At 35.0% G+C, this 23738-nt stretch overlaps 3 protein-coding genes across 5 annotated transcripts; all 3 read left to right on the forward strand.

The window, feature by feature from the left end:
• The first annotated feature begins 8898 nt into the window (after positions 1-8898).
• Positions 8899-12859, forward strand: LOC123528003 (uncharacterized). The gene is made up of 2 exons (XM_053534281.1): positions 8899-9061; positions 10221-12859. Exons 1-2 carry the CDS (start codon positions 8941-8943, stop codon positions 11324-11326), a joined length of 1227 nt encoding a protein of 408 aa, XP_053390256.1. The 5' UTR covers positions 8899-8940; the 3' UTR covers positions 11327-12859.
• Positions 12860-21007: 8148 nt separating this feature from the next.
• On the forward strand, positions 21008-23612 carry LOC128555577 (uncharacterized). Of its 3 annotated transcripts, XM_053538301.1 has the most exons (3): positions 21008-21181; positions 21790-21805; positions 22408-23612. In XM_053538301.1, exons 1-3 carry the CDS (start codon positions 21065-21067, stop codon positions 22872-22874), a joined length of 600 nt encoding a protein of 199 aa, XP_053394276.1. In that variant the 5' UTR covers positions 21008-21064; the 3' UTR covers positions 22875-23612. The 3 variants fall into 3 exon arrangements, with proteins under 3 accessions (XP_053394276.1, XP_053394286.1, XP_053394282.1); XM_053538311.1 differs by lacking the exon at positions 21790-21805 and having other exon boundaries at positions 21009-21181; XM_053538307.1 differs by lacking the exon at positions 21790-21805 and having other exon boundaries at positions 21011-21185.
• On the forward strand, positions 22910-23512 carry LOC128548004 (uncharacterized). Its single transcript, XM_053522242.1, has one exon. The coding sequence runs from the start codon at positions 22910-22912 to the stop codon at positions 23510-23512; it is 603 nt and encodes a 200-aa protein (XP_053378217.1).
• Positions 23613-23738: the final 126 nt, after the last annotated feature.

A 23738-nucleotide genomic window follows, 5' to 3' on the forward strand; every position in this document is an offset into this window, starting at 1 on the left:
CTTAAAAACAAGCGTCTCCATTATCATGATCAACGATAACCCCAAACGGATTATAATTCTAACAAAGATACGAAAATAAACACAAAGCAAATAAATGACAAAAAGATACATGTGCTCGTGAAGGCTGTGTCTTGTTAACCAGCCATAAAGGGCTCTCAGCACTGCCACTCATAATTAGAAAAAAAAAAAAACAAAAACAATAGTGTTTGAAAAAAAACCTGCATACTATATAAGTGATTTTCTTTAAAATAGTTTTCTATTTTTTTTTTAAATACTGTACGCGGAGTTCACGGAGGTAGGTGGTGCTGAGATGCAGAAGGACTGGCATATACTTCGTATATGTGGGCACAAAGACAAATGTTAATAAAGACGCACTAGTTGCCGCCTAATAAATTGTGTTGTTTTATTAGTCCCCTACCGGTGGAACAGCGGAGGGGCCGATAGAAATGCCCTCCGTCCGTCCGTCCAGCAATCACTCAAAAAGTATTTTGAATACTTTTTGACAAGCTATATCTTCATAAAACTTGGTATGTGAATAGAGGGAAATATATAGATTATGCCCGTACATGACTTATACTTGCAGGTTATAGGTCAAGGTCACTATTGAAGGGCAAGTAAAACTTGTTTCTATTACTGTATACACAGAAAAGTTCCCCGGGCCATGATTAGACTATGTGTCGACCACATGATCAAAGGTTGTCGGTCAAAGGTCATGGTCATTATTGAAGGTCAAGTACAATTGTTTCCCCTCCATAACTTTTATGCGTATTCATGGATTATCTTAGTAATGCACGTACGTGTTAAAAATGTTTCCAATGATGAGACAATATGTGGCGAACATGATTAATTTATGCTATTAGGTCAAGGTCACTTCTGAAATTTTAGTACAATACCTTTTGTTTCTTAGTTCCTAAATGCCTTAAAGCATTTTTAGTCCTAACACTGTTGCCAACAACCGCAATTAAGGGACGAATACTAACAAAGTTTTCCACCGGTAGAGGACTTCTGTATTGCCAATACAGTACTCGGTCACTTGTTTATTGTAATTTAGAAATGACAATAAAAATCTACAGTGAGTTTCATTTCATACCATGATAATTATGAACCCAAGACATAAAAGGTTAAGTAAAGATGGGAATTCTATATCAAAAGGTCAGACAGCACAAAGGTCAAAATCAGTACATCAAAAAATCACAAAACATCAAACTTGTGATCTACAGTCCAAAATAAGGAAACCCTTTAAGGCGTACAGCGTACATTGAAACAGCTTTGTCATTCAACAAACAGGTGACACTGATTTCAACAACCCAAAAATATTATACACAGTCATCAAAAATGCCAGACAACACATGTTCTTAGAGGAGAATTTACTCAATATACCTAGCGTTGACGAAATGTCTTGTACGTGGGAAACCATTCTAATAGGTATGTAGTGATAACCCCAGATAACATTAAAAAACAAGGATCACAGCTAGGTAAAGCCACGTTCCAAAAACATAACCTTCCAAAAGCGCAACTCACAGCAAGCGAACGTGCACATGACTAGCCCACATACATAAACACACGCACAGAGACACAGACAAAGCAAACATACGAGGAAAAAACTGTAACTGTATGTTGTAACTTGATCTAGCAAGCCTGGTCGAGTTGTATGTATGCCCTTCACATATATAATTTAATGCATGCTTTATCTGGGGCTTCACTTGAATTTAGCAGGGAACTACTACACATTAAATTTAACTAGAACACAATCGTTGTCGTTCTATATATTACTCCATCATAGTAACATAACAAAAACGAACAAAAAAAAAAAAAAAGGAACACAGTGGGGCATCAGCTTGGAACGACAGAGGCAAAAACACCGGTTGTTAAACAGCTTCTATGTGGAGAGAATTTCTATAAGCTTAAGCTTTCAATTCAATCCACTTGTCTATACTATGTGCAAAACTGTATAATTGTAATTACTATGCGATACAATATAGATGAATAAATATGTTTTAACCAAACAGCTTCCCATTTAAAGCATCATGGAAGATTCCAGCGCTTTCATGTCTTACCAACAATAAAGAAGAAGATTCCAGAAAAAAACCAGAATAACTCAAGACTTGAAAATAATGTTAACACCCTGCTACTATCAATATTTGTGATAGAACCTTCTGGAAAACCATAGAATGTAAATAACTTATGGACAAACATGATGTCTCAAAACTAGGATAGGCTTCACAGTAAACAATGAGTCATCAATATAATAATATAATAAAGTGAAGCATAATGGGGAATGACATGTACATACCCCGTCTGGGCGGCTGTAACATGTGTGCGCATACTCTCCTAAACAGAGCTATAGTGTTACGTCTCAGGTCTATCTATGATTCACTCATCTTTCATATCTTTGACTAAGTAAAACTGTGCAAATATTTGTTTTTAATCACTGTTTCAATAAATGCACTATATAAGTTACATAGTTAAGCACTGGGCACATGAGATGTTATATTGTTGAATTTTCGACATACAAGCGGTTGAAGTTCAATCAGCATTTTTACTGCATGTGTTGTTTTCATTTTGATATTTTAGATTTAGATTTGTAGTTACCCACATACAAGCGCTTTGTGTTTACCTTGCGTATAAAAACAGGTCATTGCATACACAGCCATTTAACTGGTCACTACCATTTACAACAGGTTTTCCTCGTAAATATTTGCAAGAAGTCTAGACACGATTGTTGGTATCTCGCTGTAAAACAAATTCAGAATAGTTATAGAATTATGTTCGAGCTTAGTCAAATAATATAATGAATAATGTGAATGCTGTTATTCAACAATCAAATCTCCTCATACGAATCGTGTACAGACCCCTTGTTTTTGAAGGAGTGGATATATGAATTTTGTCAAAAGTTTTTAATTAATTCATACAAAGTGAATCACTACCAGACATGCGGAGGAAAGCTTAGATAAACCTCTTTTCAAGAAGGGAAGCAAACATTTATGTTCTAGCAGTTACATAGTGTGAAAATCGAAACTTATTGGAGAAGCAGGCATGCAAAGATTAAAAGGAAATATAGCTTGTTTACATGTCATCAACGTAATGAGACATTACATTCTTGTGTAACACAACTACTTGAGGCTTTGGATCATTTATCTGAGATTTTAGAACATGGAGGTAATGTGGATTGTATATAGCTTGACTTCGCAAAAGCCTTTTATACCGTACCTAAAATAAGGCCTTTGAAATGTAGGTACGTCACATTTTATCTGGGTTTTGTTAACAGCGGAATACCCCAAGACTGTGTCAACGATGTTCTTAGTTTATATAAAAGATCTACCAGCTCAAGACAACAATGTAGTGGAATTATTCACAGACGATATATAACTGCTAAGTTCTGACATGTATAAAGATAAATATCCATACACAAGAAATCAAATTAATACAAAAATTCTGCAGATCTGTGTCAATATTGTCAGAAAATTCCACACATACAAGTGGCGCTGTTGAAAATAAATTTCAATGAATTCCGAAAGCTCTGTGACCACAAATCCTCAAGTGTTGATTTATTCTCCAACGAAAAAAGGTAAGTCCAAAATTCCTAAAATCGGTAAATTTTCAGCCCAGAAACAAGTGTTTAATCCAACATATAAACGAACAGATGAAAGAAATCACATATTAACCCATATTCATAAAACTGCTGGATGACATTTTCCCTAATATGCAAATTGTTTCAAATCAGGAGCTAGAAATTCAATGAATGCCACCAAAACCAAAAACATAAACTAGCAGAAACAACGTATTTTAAAGTGCAAATGATTATATCAAGTGTTAAAAGAAAGGGGAATGCCTTATCATAAGTTGATGTTATATTGAAGCAATCACCTAGCAATTCGTAACACAGAAATGATTTTTAAAATCAGACAACTACTAAAAACGATATGGCAGTTTCAAATCTAAGCAAATGGCCAACTATATGGAGACACATATTTTAGAGATTATTGCGTTATTTACTCATGGCTGAACAATTTATCTAGAAAATTCCTTTTGAATGTACATGTATTACTTTCTTGAGTTTCTTGAGTTTGAGATGTAAACTCGGCAATATATGACCATTTGGTGCCGTTTCGCCGTAAAACCCAACTCACTCACTCACTTGAGATGTAAAAGATGATAATTCCATTCGTTGTAGATGGAAAAAGTGGAGAACTTCTATTCAGGGATTAAAAAACAGTTCAAACAAACATATAGACATTGTAATAATAGTAGATACGTTTTTATAAATTGAGCTATAAGGGATGGCTGTATTTCTAGATGAATACATTTGAGCGTTACCACCACCACTTTCCCGCTTTGCTCAATCACCCCAACTTGCTTAGCATGCGCAAATGCAAACATCCGGGTATCACTGAAATATTCTACCCATTCAGACGAACCTAATGTAAGACGTTTCAAAACCATTTCGTTCGAAAGTTCATATTTGATACGATTTTACTCTGCATACCATTTTCGTAGCTTCATTTTTATGGTTAAATTTCATAAATACCAATGGTGGAGAAATGAATAGCCCCACCCCCAGGTTTTCAGTATTTTCCAGTTAACCTTATATTTTCAAAGGTAGATTTAATCATCCCAAGGCTTAAATATTATCAAGAATACTGAACTAGGCAGTAGCACACATGAATTGTTTAACACAAGTTATTAATTTAATTCATTACATCCAAGTAGAAAACAGAAAATGTTTATTGAACAATTGAAAACGTGCAATACAGAATGAAGTTTATAATGACAGACGTAAACGCTAAACGCTAGTCCATGACATTATCCTAGCTGTAATATGTATAATAGCGTGACACGCGATATAATGAACGCCGCGTGAACGCGGTGACGTTCAAGTAACATCTTGTATCCATGACATTATCCTAGCTGTAATATGTATATATAATAAACGACACCCGATATTATAATAATGAACGCCGCGTGAACGCGGTGACATTCACGTCACATCTTGTTTCGTACTGTTTTGTATCATCATTCCTGATATGGAGGTTACCAAGAAAACATGTATAAAACCACTCTAGTCTTATTCACTCTTAAGAAGATTTAAAATTAGTGACGAAGATAAAAGCAATTAAAGAAATCAGAACATAAGAAGCAGAGCAACGAAACTTCAAAATGATTTCAGACATGATGAACAGGGGTTAATGCAAAGCAATAGTAAATGCAGATACTGTTACAGTTTTCACTCATTTCATACACATGAGGAGTACCGAGACTACGGAGAGAGGCGGTGTAATAAATGTAAGGGTTGGAATCATTTTAGGCGGAATGTAAAATCAAGGTCAAATAGAAACAGCACAGAATATTTTGAGAAGAAAAGACACCCTAAAAGAAGACAAAGCAGACACGTGAGGAAACTTTGCGCAGAGGAAGTGATGATGAACATACGGAAGTTCTGACGATGAGTATACCGGAAGTTCTGACGATGAGTATACCGGTAGTTCTGACGAACGCCATTCATCACTTACTTGCTGTTAGAAAAATACAAGTTAACAAAGTAAGTGATTATATAAAACAGTTAGATTAGAACCAGACAGTGGTGCAGATGTCAACGTTATGGACGAACACCAGTATAGAGCATATAAACATATATAACAACAGAGCACTAATCCCTTCAGAAAAGCTATTCAAAATTGAGTACATTACAGAATAAGCATCTAGTAAAAGGCGAATTCCTAACAACAGTGAGAATCAAAACACGTGAGTTAAAACAACGTTTGTTGTCGTGAAAGGAAAAATACATTCTCCGACATTGTTGGGATAGAAGACGTTTATAGAGCTTGCAGATGAAAGCAGATGGATCGATAAAACAGACAAATGACTTAAAAATCAATGAGGATGAGTGCGTGAAATCTGCTAATAATGAGAAAACCAATCACCAGAAATTGTGAAGAATAAGGACGTATTTCATGGAATAGAAAAACTCACAGATAAGAAGTAACATGAAAATATATTTTAGTGAAATTCTCCATCATATCAGTTGCTATGCCAGTAGCGTAGAACCCTAGACCAGTCCCATATTACTTACAATTAATATATGAACCAGGAAAAGATGAAGGAGGTTCTTTAGGTTACCTACCACGATACCCACTTCCAGAAACAGACTAAGATTAAACCGATCAAGTCCTCTTGATGATATTTGACTCAGAAGATGCTGTCATAATGACGAAAATTCAAGATGAAACGAGTAAAAATGTTAAATTACAAGATGTTCTAAAACGGAAGCAAAGCAATGACTGGGAAAACATAAAATAGTACCGGGCATTAAGCCATAGTATATTTAGTAAGAAATGAATCAAGTATTGCTGAGGGATTAATGTTCAGAAACAGACAGATAGTTATACCAGCAGCTCACAAAAGAAATTGATAAATACTGCCCGCAGAACGGGTAATCTAGGATCGACGAAAACTAAACAGATGATAAGAAGTAGATACTGGTCTCTAAATCAAAACGCACTTGCAGAAGTTACTGTTGGGAAATGTTTTGAGTGCCAAATCACAACAAAAGAACACATATAAGGAAAAATCAAACCATCGGAGATCCCCGAGAATGGGAGACAGTTGCTATACATTTTAGAGGCCCTTTTCCACACGGACACTACAACATTGTTACAATAGATAAAAGAACTCGATAGCCCGGAAGTAGAGCATCCACATCTTTTAGTGACAGAACGAACCGATTAAGGAGATTTTTATTAATCAAGAAATTTCGAGAACAGTAGAAAGTGATAACGGACCACCAATCCGTTCGGCTAAGTTTGCAGAATTTGCAGGAAAAAATGGGTTTCGAAAGTCATAAAATGACACTAGAAGACCATAGAGCCAACGGAGAAGCCGAGAGTTTCATGAAAATGTTAAACATATGGCGCATACGCAAGGCAGAAAAAAGTATCGATGCCGTTCAAGAAATGCTGATTGGTTATAGGTCAACACCACATAATAGAAACCATACGAAATCTTGATGAAATGGAAAGTTAGAACAAAATTGGACATAACCCAAAACCAGCGACATGTTCCGGAGAAATTGAAGCACGAGGTCATGCGCATAGATCAACACAATACACAGAAACTTAACCAATGACCATAATGATCATAAGTTTAAGATCGGAGATACCGTATTATTACGACAACGTAAATAGAATAAGTGATCCACAGCATATGAGGCGGCACCATATATCATATTCAGAATCGATAAATGTCTGAGAGCAACAGTCATGCACGAGAATTGTAGGCGCTCTACGCAGTTTAAAGGTACGAACAATATCATGGGCAAACAAACAGACGATACCTGACGGGAGAAATTACTATGCAGAAGCCGAAGGTCGAGGAGAACCCACAGAAGCTCAAATGAAACACAACAACCAGCTACAGCAAATAGATCCAGGGACCCAACGATCACGAGACGTATCAGACGAACACCAAATCGATACAATGACTATGTAGGAGAAATTATTTTAATACATGTTTGACGTCATGGGAGTGAAATAAAGCCATTGCATCAATTTGGTAGTACACTAGTATAAAAAAGCTTTGCATTGGTATTGTTTCGTTTGTTTGTCGAATTATCCTGGTTTAGAATAGATACAGAAAGAAAGTGCTTGCTTTTTTGATATGGTGCCTGATTTCAATTTTTGTCTGTTGGCAGTTTCTGTGATATTCAGGCTCCATAACATTAGATCCCCTCTCTAAATTCCAGTTTGTTTATGTTTAATTCTGCTCATTGTTTTCTCGTTGGCAAAGCCATTATTTTAACTTGGGAGCATACGCCGCTTTTCGTGGAATAGCATTCTGTGCATCGTGCACCGCCGTATGAATACAGCTGCGGATGTCTCTAAATTATATTCTAGTACTTATAACATGTGTAAATGTTGAGTTCTGCTCAACCCGGGACGTGGACGGTAGCTTGCATTTTCTCTACCGTCCATAACAAGCTCAATCAAACCGAGCCTGAAACAATTTCGTTTATGTCGTGTTGGGCGGCCTCTGTTTTCCACCTTTTCTATTTTATTGAATTTCTTATGTTGGTCAATAGCTATACATAGCAAATGTTGTCTATATATGTAACACCGACATTAAAAAAAATTCGTATCTTGTATCTTGTGTCTAAAAGCTTACATGTGATAAATAGAATATAACGTTTGTGTCTTTCCACATTGAATTTATTAAACTCGTTGAATAAATTCGATAAAATTTTCCACAGTGCCTCTTTATTATTATTCTAATCAACTCGTTTAATAAATTCAATATAAAAAGACTCTCATGTAATATCCTCTACGAAAGAGGTGTTACAGAAATTTTATACGTTTCATATATATATAAACTTGACAATGGAAATACTCGGCACAAGATGGAAGTCTATAAATTAACTAAATAAAATGACTTCACATGCCTTTCCAACAGTATTTAATTATAAAAATACAAACTAGTTTCGCCTATCGGCTCATCAGTGAATTTAAAGAAGCAATCTTAAATGGAAAGGGGAAGTGTGATATCTATTATAGTGTAACTTGCGATATAATCAACGCCGCGATAACGCCGTGGCATTTACGGCACATCCTGTTTTGTAATCATCTGTATCAACATTGACGTTAGCCGAATAAATATATGAAACCATTCCAGTCTTATTCTCTCATGCGAAGATATATAACTAGCTAAATACATTATATTATACTGATTAAAACTACGATCCTCCATGACAGAGGTATAAAATCATCAGTAGTCCTTGTCAATACGTGCAAAATGTTGCACACTCAACCATGGAAATAGAACACCGATACTCATTATAGCAAATCTAACTGCTTTATGTTTTGTTATAAATAGTGCCTTAAAGCAATGTAAATAATGGTTGTACTTTATTACTTATGTTTTGTTTTTCAACAACATATCTCACTGTTCAGGATGATACGTAAAGTGTTCTGTTTGAAAAAGAATAAATGCATACCGTGTTTAATATTCTGTTTGGTTATTGCAGGAGCATGGCTTTACTTGAAGTTAGGGATGCGATATCTACCGGAAATAGGTATAGTAACTTTGTTCATAATGAATCTGTCTTTCCTCCCTGTCTTACAAAATGATCAATATCTGTAGGCCAATCAGTGCCAAACTTACTGTTATATATCGTGAAATATTTATTTCATTAACTTAAAAAACTTTATTAATGTGTTTATTATCGTAATATTATGTTATGGCTGTCTATATTTTGTTTTTCGAACACTTTAGTCATATATAAAATTTAGAAATGTGTTAACAGAAACTGCTTGCCCGATTTTAAAATAAATTGAATTCAAACATATGATTCTTTGATAACTGCTAGCAAAGACTTTACAAATAATGCGTATTCGTCAAAACATATGGACACCAGAGAGCATGGTCGATTTAAAAGATAATTTAAAACCGTGTTTTAACACTCTTGATAAGGGTCTTCCTCCACTATTAAAGCTGGAAAGTCTAGATGGAATGACCTATCATGTGTCAGTGCGACATTAAACCCCCCCCCCCCCACCCCCAAAAAAAACACAAAAAAAAAACCACTCTTTATAACGTCGATCGTAATAATTTCACGAGGGCTCAGCCCGAGTGAAATGATTTCGTACGACGCATAACCATCGGAATGTATAAAAAGTGTTCAAACACGATATTGCTATAAATTATTTAGATAAAATTTTGATAAAATATGATAGAACATAGCGCCAACTAATAGGTCGTAACGCTTCTTTGTTTATACACGCCAGGACCGTATACGGTAAAACGTCTTGCGGAATAGTTCCATTAGGGCGCAAATGATGGCGAATTATTCTGCACAGCTGATAACCAACTCCTTATGTGTGTTAATCAATTAAGAAGTTACTCTATGCGACATACTTTTAAGTAAAATATTTGAAAACGCTAAATTACTCGATCCGCGCGATGCGTACATGGCGCTGAATATCCCGTCCACGTGATGTCCACATAATATAGTAAAGTGTTATCTAGATCTGCAGGCCAGCCTTTATCTGATTTGAAAAAAATGTTTTGGATGACTCTTATATCACATTGTTATCTATTTAACATAAGCGATCTAGGACAAATCGTCGAGGCTTGTGGTGATGGATGGCACACGCTTTAGCAAAAATGCATGATTATTTTAATTATCTAAAATAATATTTAAGTTACGATACAATTTTTGCTTTCTGTTGTAGAAATATTTACAGACAAATGTAAGACTGATGGACGATACATTATAATTTATAACAAATCACGGCATGGTGGTTGTCGAACCAATGAAACAAAACTATTACACACCGATTATAGTACAAATAATTCAACTCCTATGCCGTCCATCCCGGTATATCCATTGTTCCAGTCAGCAAAAGAAGAGGAATTTCCAACAACAAACGGACAAATACCACGTATTCCTCACATCATACACCAAATTTTCACAGACGAAATGATACCAGAAATGTATATAAAACATATTAAATCTTTCATAAAACACAATCCTACGTGGGATTACAGATTCTGGACCTATCAATCCGGTCGAAGACTTCTGCTAAAAACCCATCCATATCTTGTTAAGTTATATGACAAATTTGGAAATAGTGTCAAGCGATCCGATCTACTTCGTTATGCAGTGCTGTATGAGTTTGGCGGATTTTATGCAGATTTAGACACGGACAACCTGCGTCCCCTAAACATAACTACAATGAAATACGCTTGCGTTGTTCCAGTTGAACCATTTGAACATAGTGCTTTGCTATACAATATGGTCTTTGTAGTGAACAACGGAGTCATGAGTTGCCGTGCAAAACATCCGTTTTTCAAGCTGCTTTTATCAAACTTACGATGGGCCACTCCAAGTGGCAACCCTGTGGAAACCACAGGTCCTGGGTATGTTACAAGAACATTTATTCAGTATAATCATATCGGTCTCGTAGACACTGGTAGGAACAAAACTGACTGGACCAGCAATTCTCCCTATTTCTATAAAGGAGAACTGAGAGAGGATGATAATAACTCTGTATACGTACCTAATTCACAGTATTTCATGGACAAATTGGATCCTATACATGTAAAAGAAGACGGGAAATTCACACAACTCTGTAAAAGTATGGAAACTTTATCACTTCTGAAACAAAGAGCGTGTTCGGAGTTTTACAGACGGGAAGATATTAGAGAGAAAAAGAAATATACATTCACTGTACATCATTGGTATCATTTATGGTTAATGAACAAAACGTCTATTTATCGACTGAAAAAGATCAGTATAAATGATATTGCTCCAAATTGTATTCTATATAATGGATGAAACATGAATGTGATAGCCACATGTTACTGTTCTTCCAATGCATGTATAACACATGTTGTCACTACTGCTAATAATTCGCACATTAAATGTATATGGTAAAACATTTTCTATCGCATCCATGAGTCATTCTAACATTCGTATTTTAATTTGGCACATAATTTCACCAAATGCATCCCCGAGGCTTCTTAGAAAAATGCAGTCATGGTAGTTTTTCTCACTATCCTGATTTGAAAACAGATACCACCCAATTTGCACTTTGAAATGATTCGGATAACCTTTGCTTCTGTATTCATTTTCTCTGAAGAAGAAAACTGTAAATATAAAACAAATCTTATTAGATGATCGAATAAATCCTCCAGTTAAAAGATTAACACAAAGTTTAGCAAGAAATCCAGTTTTTGTTGTTGAAATGCATGCATCAGGCAAGCTGTAAATTTTATTAGGCACTAAGAAACGCCCGGTTTATTCTTTCCCTGTGGATAATGCAACCGGTTGATTTCAAACCTCTCCCCCTAATAAGTTATTCCCTCTAGATTGTGTGCACAAACAAGGGCGTAAAAACTGATCGATTGATTGTTTCGCCATGGTAACTCCACACCAACCTAGTTCTTACCTTTTACATAAATGGATAAAACAAACCAGTTGTTTTGTTTTTAATCCAAATCAGTTAAGTTTTCCACTTCAATTTTTTGTACATAAATAAAGGAGGTAAAAAAACCTGACCGGTAGGTTCTTTCTCCTCCGGTATGTGAGTTTGCTAAGTACATGAAGAATAGACGTGAAATGTATGGTGGCATATTTCTGCATACGGTAATCATAAAATCTTCATGAAAATTTTATGAAATTTTGAGAAAAAAAAAATACTTTTCGCGAAAAATTGAATAAAGTTTCGTGAATTTAGGAGAAGGTTTTCATGAAAATATTATCTGGTTCTCGAGACTATATGTCAAAATAGTGTCCAGTACTGCATAAAGACTACTTCTGTTTTCATGAAAAAAAGTTTTGCGAAAATACATGTTTTGTTGCCATATTCTACATAATTGAAGAATTGAAGAAATATGATACCACCGAAAAGCTAAGAAATTAAATAACTTATTTCCCCCAATAATACATATCTACAAACCTTAAAAACAGATGTAAAGAGGCAGATAGCACCAGTTGATTCTTCCCCTAACCACTGTCAAAAGTTCTTTAATTGACTGCTTTAGGAAAAAGTTGAAAACGCATTTCTTCAGAGACTACTTTGCATTATTCTAAGTTTTGACTGAGTTTTAAAACAGTGATGCTGGTGACAGTGATAGAAATTTAATGTTTGTCTGTGATAATTGTATGTTAGTAATATTTTAAAATATGGTATTATCATTGACTTTAAATTAATAATTGCTATTTTGATTCGTTTTAATTAATCTTATTTAAAATATTTTATATTTAATATTTTATTTCAACTTGTATTGTAAAACGCCATTGAATATGTTTTAAATGTAGAAATAGGCGTTTAAGCAAATAAACCAGTTTCAGTTTCAGTTTCAGTTTTGTATGCATGCATTTACGGGTATAAGTAACAGACGGTAAAGTTTAAGAAAAACTGACTAGTCTGTTATTGGCCCTCTGGTATATGACTTTGACAAGTACATGAATAATAGACGAGGAAAAGTAAACAGCTGTAAGCAATGTTTTTACTAATATATAATTTTAACCTTGGTTAATTATAGGGTCTAATTTAATAAGAAAGTCAACAGTTGGGTTCGAAGTCGATTGTCGGGCAACGAAGTGGAAAAGTGGGTCTTTTGCACCCAGCTATGTTTTACCACTTCCCAAATGGTCTAGGGGGGGTTATCCCTATGAAACTAGCCTAATGTGTTAGGAACCGATAAGTGTGTCTTTTTATTACAACTGATTGGTGGGTCAAAATTTTAAATACAAATTTAATAGGGACCCTTTGAATAACCAAACATTCCCCATATTGAGATGATGAGTCATGCGCAGGACTCGGTGCCTTAACTCAAAAGTCAAGGTCTCGGTTGGAAGTCATTTTTTTTCCTGTCCAATCTGTAACTCAACCATCAATCAAGATATTCTAACATTACTTTGGCACAGATGTTCCCCATAATCAGACCTCAAAGGTCAAGCTCACACTTAGAGATCAAAGGTATTTTTCCTGTCCGATCCATAGCTCTGTATTCTTTGAAAGGATTTTAATATTACTTGGCAAAAATGTATCACAAAATGAAGCAACGTGTCATGCGTAACACTCAGACGCCTACCTACACTCAGAGGTCAAAGATCAATAGTGATTTTTTTCTTGTCCCGTCCATATCTCTGTCATTCTCGAGTGGAAATTAATATTACTTGGCACAAATGTATCCTATAATGAGAAAACATGTGATGCGCAACAACAAGATCCCTAGCTCAACGGTCAAGGTCACACTTAGGGGTCAAACGTCTGTACTGTTGTTTTTACGCTGCAGTCTTTCGAGGAATTATAATATTGATTGGCACAAATGTATCCTACAAAAATGATGATATGTCATGCGCAACAGCCACACCCCTAGCCTAAACGTCAAGGTCATTCTGAGGTCAAAAGTCAGTAGGCTATTTTTCCTGTCCGGCTCATAACTCTGACATAAATCAAGTAATTTTGATATTACTTGACACAAGTATTTCCTATAATAAGACGATGTGTCAAGCGCAATACCCAGATTCCTAACTAAAGGTCAAGGTCACACTTGGAGGCATAATGTCAATAGTTTTTTTCCTGTGCGGGCGGTCCATAACTCTGTCATCCAGCAAGTGATTTTACAAAGGTTTCATATGATGAGACAACTTGTCATGCATGACACCAAGACCCCTAGCTCAAAAATTTAGTTCAAACCAAGAGGTCAAAGGTCAATACAGCTTTTCCCTAGTTCGATCCATAACATAAAGGCAATAAAAATTTGGCAAAACATTTACTCAGATATTACATATCAGTTACCGCTTCCATTCAAATGAAGCAGTATTAGGGCATGTAGGACATGCACTTTTTCAAAAAAAATTCTTGCTCTATTCTAGAATCATAAACTCTGAAGAACGATACCCTACAATTCATAACAAACAACTGCATAATGGGTGTCAAACCAATGAAACAAACTTATTACATAATAATTACAGTACAAATAATCTAAATGCCGCCCATCCCGGTATATCTATGGTTCAAGTTAGCAGAAATGAGGAGGAATTTCCGACAACAGGCGGTCAATTACCACATATTCTTCACTTTATACAACAATTCTATTCGAACGAAATGATACCAGAAATGTTTGTAAAATATGTACAATATTTGGTTTAAACAATATTTTATTCATCATAATTTCAGTTATTACAATATTACATATATTAACATAGAGGATTGAGTAGGAAGCTATTTGCTTTTTTAGAAACTCTCTCCCTCAACAATATTTCATAAACTAATACAGATTCTTGACTTACATAACTGGTCGAAACTGCTGCCAAAACACCATCCATATCTTGAACAGTTATATGACAAATTTGGAAATAGTGTCAAGCGATCCGATCTACTTCGTTATGCATTACTGTATGAATTTGGCGGATTTTATGCAATTTAGATATGGATAACCTAAACATAACTAAAATGAAATACGCTTGCGTTGTTCCAGTTGAACCATTTGAGAACAGTGTTTTGTTATACAATATGGTTTTTGTAGTGAACAGCGCAATGATGAGTTGCCGTGAAAAACATCATTTGTTCAAGTTGCTTTTAACGAGTTTACGGTGGGTCAATCCAAGTCGTACTCAAGTGAGAACTAAGGGTCCTCACTATGTTACAGCAAATTTATATATGCTTGATGTTATATATTGCTTTTAACCTACAATAAAAGCATTTTGCACTATTAAAACGAACGTCCAACATGTACAGTATCATCAAGAAGGCATTTTGAAACAAAAGTAGGCTGTTCATCAAAACGCAGTATTAATGCAATGAAAGTACTTTCTAGATATATTTTATTTCAGAAGCAAAGATTGCTATAATTTACTTTCTGGAAAATAATTTCTGTTGAAATATAATGGTATTGGACGAAGTAAAAGAATGGAAATTCATTTAACAGAAATTGATATGCACACATTTTCATATTCATGAGTATGTGTTCTCAGAACAGGTACATGATCCAGCTTATAACAAAATATAATGAACAAAACTGTATACGTGTCATTTACTATTTGCCAATGTCTTAAATAACAATCTACATTTTTGAAATTTAGCGTAAGCTTAGAGCAATATTCATAGTGAATTTGATAACATATCAATACATTTATCAAAACCAAGCTATGTTATCATGTAAATTTACTCATTTCACCACTACAAACCATAGAAAGTCACAAAATTACGCAAAATTGTCTATATATAGAATTTACAAATTGCGAAAAACATTATGAGGGCAAAAATGACAACACGTCAAAAACATGTCTTTACGCATCATTGTCTTCATTGAAATGTTAAAAAGCAGTCACTTTCAGAACAGGTAATACTCTCAACGGTTTTATTTTCTCTAACTATTTTGATCAGAGCGACATTGAAACCTCTCATGAATGATAAAAGAAGTATCTCCAATAGTATACACAACACGATAGCAACGAGTCCGTTGCCTTTAAAGTCCGAGATTGGTAGCCCTGGAGAACTTTCTCTGATTGGCATCTATCATTAACTGCTAATTCAAAATGATGCGAAAATGATCTAGTCTAAAGTATCAAAGAGCTTTACACGTCAGGAATGTACGCAAGGTCCACTCACTCTTGTTTGAAACTTTAACTGGCTATTAAAGGAACCGCCGGTAAAATTTTGGTTCAAAATGTGAGTCATGGTAGGAAACATAAGTATGTTTTGAATTTACTGTAGAGACTTTGCAGTGTTCATAATCATTAATTTATATATTTGTTTTTCTAAGCTTTCTAAGATGTCAAAATAATAACACTAAAAGTTAATTGACCGTTAGCTTAACCACCATTTGAAATTTCGAATATACTTGTTTTGGTCACTGGTTCTATTTATAAACCTGCTGTTGTTACTCTGATAACGATCCACCTTCTTTATCGCAACCTGGTATACCATAATTATATGTCCTTGATTTCCCGCAATATGGAAGTGGTAACGCGGAAAATAATTAAAAATAATATCTAAATAGAGGAGATATGAAATAGTAGGTACATATACAATTTTATAGAATGACAATATCAGAATGTGTATAACAGGACAGCCTATTTTGTTTATATTTTTCGGCCATTTAGAGACTATTCTCCATACTCGTGTGAACTGGTTCAAGATGGTGGAAGACGACCCGGTTAACCCCACGTATTTTTTTGGCTCAATTTTGAGTAGCTCTGTTTATTGCGTGCATTTTTATTTTGTATGTTGGAATAATGTACAATGTCAATAAAGAACATATATAAATCAAAACAAATATGGTCTTTGGTCACTTACAGTCGCTTGGTATAACTAACATTCGTCCATCTGGGGTTAAACATAACTGAAATACTGACAGCTAGCGTTCAAACATACTTACAAGCCACACAAGAGGTTTTGTGCAGTAGTGTATGGGGAAAACACAAGACTTCGGACATTTTAATGTGGCGTGACTTTGCTCTATTCACAGAGTTCCTAAAAGCATTTGGACTGGTAATATAGCAACTTTTGAGTAAAACTGCACCGAATCAGGGCTACAAATGAGACTCAAAAATGCAGTTACTCGCTCACTTCTCTACAAGGAGCTATCAAATGCACCATATAAATCAGAGGTTGAGGACAAATGATGTCAGACACCATGTCTTTAATCAAATTGCCATGGAAACATATGATTCGCCCGGAGACTGAGCTCACGACCTGCGATCCGTAGATATGTGTTCTCAATACTGAACTAAACGGGCGGCTGAAAGTGGTAAAAATGTTTCATATATAATATAATAAACAAAAAGTATAAACCGGTATCAAAAGGGTAAATAATCATATGGCTTCGATTTTCCTTACACGTTTTAATTATTACTTTTTTCAAACATTTTTTTAATACTTATATTTCAAGGTTAATTTTCAGAGACGTATGCTAATAAATCTATATCAAAAACAATAATGGCATAAATTGCAAGTTTTAACAAAGTTTAAGAGTTCTTCATTTTGACCAAAACATGCGGCGAACAGGTGGCTTTTAAATCACATTTACATGTATGTCGATTAATTTTAACTTTGTCTACACTGCATGTGTTTAAAATGAGTATCCCAGAAGTATATTTGTAGGTAGGGGAGTCCAATATGGTTTTCCCAGCTGGGTACGAGTCCAAATATATCTCGTATTGTACAGTACAGTACAATGTTAAATAACCTTTTTATTCTATATCTATTTTATTTCAGTTTAAATTAAAAATGATTCACTGAACACTGTATTTCTGCCTCCAACTTGGTATGAGTGTAAATATATATTAGATCTATACAGACGCATAATCAGACTCTGTACATAGAGCGCCTACTTTACCCGATGTACATTCGGAACATTTCCACGCGTTTCGGACTTTATCGGATGTTTAACATGGGACTGTTGAACCGTCCAAATACGGAAAAATACAGGTTTTTGGTACGCACGTGCATCCAATAAGGTAATATATTGTACGGTCACGTGTTGCAAATAAACGTTCACGACTGGATAAATAAAATAGATATAGAATAATAGGAAATACTGTTAATGCACTGAAATTTACTGTCATGGGATATGGTCAGATATTTTACTTTGGCTTATCTTTCGCTCAAAATGTTTCACAAAACCAGTAAACTCTGAACACTATTTAAAATCGATTATTTTTATCCGTTGGACAATATTTGAAACATCCATTAAAGAAGTACTATAAATTTGCTACATTACAAAACGCAGTGTTAAAAGGGAAACCACAATCATGATATAAAAATAGTTTCCTTATCTTTTAAAGTAGCAAAAAACATAAGCAAGTGATTTCTTAATCATGTAAATTATATAACATACCAAATCGCATGTCACAGACATTTTGGGAGTGTTTAATTTTCCTTACAGTCATTACACAATATTCATATCATACAATGTATCCATCGTATATTCCCAAAATAAACGATAAATACTATAGAGTAACCCAAAGGCATTAATTATTACGCACATTTCTGAAAGGCAATAGAACTTTTATAACTTACAGTAGGGAGAAATTACAGGTTCTCTCGTTTGAAAGCGGTTACAAAAATAAAAGGGTAGGGTAGAGGAGTACCCCATACACAGCCAGAGAGCCATGCATTGCAGAGTAAGTCCGCAACAAAAAGAAACTTTAGTGGAAAGATGTCTGTTCAATAAATAAGTGCATTTTGATCATAATTTAGGGGTAAAAAGGTGTTTGGGTGTTGGGGGAAGTAGAAAAAAGCAAGGTGAATATTCAACAGGGAAAGCCACACTCGAAAACACAGTCATCCTGCAAAGCAAACCACAGAAGCGCAAATACGGACGTGCAAGACACGCACGCGCACACGCATGCTGTGCGCGCACACACACAAAACGAGACAAGGAGGAAAAATCAACACAGTCGGGCACCGCCCAGGCACTAACATGCCACTGACAGACTATTATACGGACATTATAGGTTTAGAAGAGTGTGACGTTACAATTATTATTGCAAGGCTTCATTAAAGTTAAGGTGTATAGTGTATACAATCAAAATCATTTTTTATGGAATCAGTTTCATGTCTTTGTTGTGACACGTTTTCTTTCGTAAAGTTCATGTAATGGAGTTCATACTGTAGAAAATGTCAGATTTAGTTAAACGAATCTTAACAACATTTAATTTTTACATAAAAGGCTTTGTTTACTAGTGTTGGCCCTCTTGCGCAAGATATAACACTAAAATGCGAAAATAAATGGCGGAAATCGCCGGAGAAGGTACACACGGAGATTAAACTGGCTAATATCTTTCGTACTAATTAGTATGGAAACAATGGAATACGTGCATAAGGCTCAGAAAATATATCGCAAGTTACGCTATTATAGATCTTTCACTTCTCCTTTCCATTAAAGATTGATTCTTTAAATTCAAACGAAATTCAAAGCTTAAACATTACCTTTTCTGTCAAGTCAAATTGCTACAAATACAACTGATTTTTTTCATTCTTCACCACATAATAGAAACCATACAAAACCTTGATGAAATGGAAGATTAGAACAAAATTGGACATAACCCAAAACCAGCGACACGTTCCAGAGAAAAAAGAAACACGAGATCATGCGCATAGATCAACACAATACACAGAAATTGAACCAGTGATTATAAGTTTAAGATCGGAGATACCATATTATTCCGACAAGGCAAGTAGAAAAAGTTGTGTTTGTTTTGGTTTTAACGCCGTTTTTCAACAGTTGGTCCACAGCATATGAGGCGGCGCCATACACTAGTATCATATTCAGAATCGATATATGACTGAGGGCAACATACATGCACGAGATTTGTAGGCGCGCTACACAATTTAAGATTACGAGCAATATCACGGGCAAACAAACAGACGTCACCTGGCGGGAGAAATTACTATACAGAAGCCGAAGGTCGAGCAGTACCCAGAGACGCTCAGATGAAACACAACAATCATCTACAACATATAGATCCAGGGATGTAACAATCACCTAAAGTCGATCAAGAAACGTGCCAGACGAGCACAATGACTATGTAGGAGAAACTGTTTCAATATATGAGCCGTGCCATGAGAAAACCAACATAGTGGGTTTGCGACCAGCATGGATCCAGACCAGCCTGCGCATCCGCGCAGTCTGGCCAGGATCCATGCTGTTCGCTAACAGTTTCTCCAATTCCAATAGACTTTAAAAGCGAACAGCATGGATCCTGGCCAGACTGCGCGGATGCGCAGGCTGGTCTGGATCCATGCTGGTCGCAAACCCACTATGTTGGTTTTCTCATGGCACGGCTCATATGTTTGACGTCATGGGAGTGAAATAGATATGTTAATACACTAGTGTAATAAAGCTGTGCATTGACATTTATCGTTTTATTTATACAGGAGGCGCTGGTCTAGAACAGGTACAGAAAGAAGAAGAAATATTGTTGTTTCAGCCGGAAAAACTTACATGTAATAGAGAGAAAATAACGTTTGTGTCTTTCCACATTGAGTTTAAATTCGTTGAATAAATTCGATAAACCCGCATGGTATTATTTTAATCAACTCGTTTAATAAATTCAATATGTAAAGACTCTCATGTAATATTCTCTATAAAAGAGGTGTTACAGAAATGTAATACGTTTCAATTGTAATTATTTTTATATATAATTGCGCATATTTACTAAATGAAAGTAAAAAAAAAACATTAGATTATACTGAATTAATTTTCTGAACAATGAGAAAATCAGTTACATTTGTAGCAATTAAACTTGACAGAAAGGTAATGTTTACAGCTTTGAATTTTGTTTGACTTTAAAGAATCAATTTTGGAAAGGAGAAGAAGAAAGGAGAAGTGTAAGATCTATAATAGCGTAACCTGCGATATAATGGACACTGCGTTAACGCCGTGGCATTTACTGCACTTCATGTTTTGTAATCATTTGTATCATATTTCAAAATATGGACGTAAGCCAAATAAATATACAAAACCATTATAGTCTTATTCACGCTTATGAAGATATACAACTATTTAAATACAATATATTATATTGATTAAAACTACGATCCTCTATGACAGGATGATACGTAAAGCGTTTTGTTTGAAAAAGTTTAAATGCATACCGTGTTTAATATTCTGTTTGGTTGTTTCAGGAGCATGGCTTTTCTTGAAGTTAAGGATGATATATCTACCGGAAGTAGGTATAGTAACTTTCTTCATAATAAACCTGTCTTTCCTCCCTGTCTCACAAAATGATCAATATCAGTAGGCCAATCAGTGCCAAACTTACTGTTATATATCGTAAAATATCTATTTTATTAACTTATAAAAACTGTATTTATATATTTATTATCGTAATTTTATGTTATGGCTGTCTATATTTTAGTTTTCGAACCCTTTAGTCATATGTTTAATTTAGAAATTTAGAAATGTGTCAGCAGAAACTGATTGCCCAATTCTTAAAAAATAAAATGATTTTAAGCATATGTTCCTTTGATATCTGCTAGCAAAGACTGTAAAAATAATGCGGATTCGTCAAAAATATAGGCACCAGAGGGCATGTTTAATATGAAAATTAATTTATAGCAAAACCGTTTTTAACACTATTTATAACGTCGGTCGTAATAATATCACGAGGGCTCAGCCCGAGAATGTATAAATAGTGTTCAAACACGGTATTGTTATGAATTATTTCGATTCTAATATATCTTTTCTGGTAAAATTTAGATGAAATGTGATAGAACTGCTTTTTGCCGCATATATGGCGCCAACTAATAAGTCCTAAAGGCTTCTTTGTTTTTACAGGGCAGGACCGGAAATGGTAATACGTCTTGCGGAATAGTTCCATTAGGGTGCAAATAAAGGGGAATTATTCAGCATAGCTGATAACCAACTCCTTATGTGTGTAAATTAAATAAGACAGTAACTATATGTAACATGTTTTAAAGTAAAATAATTAATCAAATTTGAAAATGCTATTACTCGATGTGTACATGGCGCTAAATATCACGTCGACGTGACGTCCACGTAATGTCGTTATCATTATGAATTATTTTAGTGATATAAAAATGAAAAATAATTCCTACATTATTTTTCTTGTATGTCCTGAAAGGTGTTCAAGCCCTCTTGACTTACTCGCTATAAAGGGATCGTGACCAGAATATCCTTTTATTTCTATATTGGAATTTGTGGAATCTTAAAATGGAAGTGTTTCTGGATCTGCAGACTCACCTTTAATTGATTTGAAAGAAATGTTTTTGGACTACTCTTTATCACATTGTTATCTGTTTAACGTAAGCGATCTAGGACAAATCTTCGAGGCTTGTGGTGATGGATGGCACACGCTTTAGCAAAACTGAATAATTATTTTAATTATCTAAAATGATATGTAAGCTACAATATACTTTTTGCTTTCTGTTGTAGAAATATTTACAGACAAATGTAAGACTGATGGACGATACATTATAATTTATAACAAATTACGGCATGATGGTTGTCAAACAAATAAAACAAAACTATTACACGGAGATTATAGTGCAAATAATTCAACTCCTATGCCGTCCATCCCGGTATATCCATTGTTCCAGTCAGCAAAAGAAGAGGAATTTCCAGCAACAGACGGACCATTACCACGTATTCCTCACATTATACACCAAATCTTCTCAGACAAAATGATACCAGAAATGTATATAAAACATATGAGATCTTTCATAAAACACAATCCTACGTGGGATTACAGATTTTGGACTTATCAATCCGGTCGAAGACTGCTGCTAAAACGCCATCCATATCTTGTTAAGGTATATAACAAATTTGGAAATAGTGTCAAGCGATCCGATCTACTTCGTTATGAGTACTGTATGAATTTGGCGGATTTTATGCAGATTTAGACACGGACAACCTGCGTCCCCTAAACATAACTACAATGAAATACGCTTGCGTTGTTCCAGTTGTACCATTTGAACATAGTGCTTTGCTACACAATATGGTCTTTGTAGTGAACAACGGAGTCATGAGTTGCCGTGCAAAACATCCGTTTTTCAAGCTGCTTTTATCGAACTTACGATGGGCCAATCCAAGTGGCAACCCTGTGGAAACCACAGGTCCTGGGTATGTTACAAGAACATTTATTCAGTACAATCATATCGGCCTCGTAGACACTGGTAGGAACAAAACTGACTGGACAAGTAATTCTCCCTATTTCTATAAGGGAGAACTGAGAGAGGATGATAATAACTCTGTATACGTACCTAATTCACAGTACTTCATGGACAAATTAGATCCTATACATGTAAAAGAAGACGGGAAATTCACACAACTCTGTAAAAGTATTGGAATTTTACCACGTCTGAAACAAAGAGCGTGTTCGGAGTTTTACAGACGGAAAGTTATTAGAGAGAAAAAGAAATATACATTCACTGTACATCATTGGTATCATTTATGGTTAATGAACAAAAAGTCTATAAATCGACTGAAAAAGATCAGTATAAGTGATATTGCTCCAAATTGTATTCTATATAATGGATGAAACATGAATGTGATAGTCACATGTTACTGTTCTTTCAACGCATGTATAACACATGTTGTCACTACTGTTAATATTTCGCTCATAAATGTATATGGTAAAACATTCCATTTTCTGTTACATCCATGAATCATTCTAATATTTCTATTGAAGTTTGGCACATAATTTCACCAAATGCATCCCCGAGGCCTTAGAGAAAAATGCAGTCATGATAGTTTTTATCTCACTA

The sequence above is a fragment of the Mercenaria mercenaria genome, chromosome 1 (assembly GCF_021730395.1).
Source record: "Mercenaria mercenaria strain notata chromosome 1, MADL_Memer_1, whole genome shotgun sequence".
In the NCBI taxonomy this organism is placed as follows: Eukaryota; Metazoa; Mollusca; class Bivalvia; order Venerida; family Veneridae; genus Mercenaria; species Mercenaria mercenaria.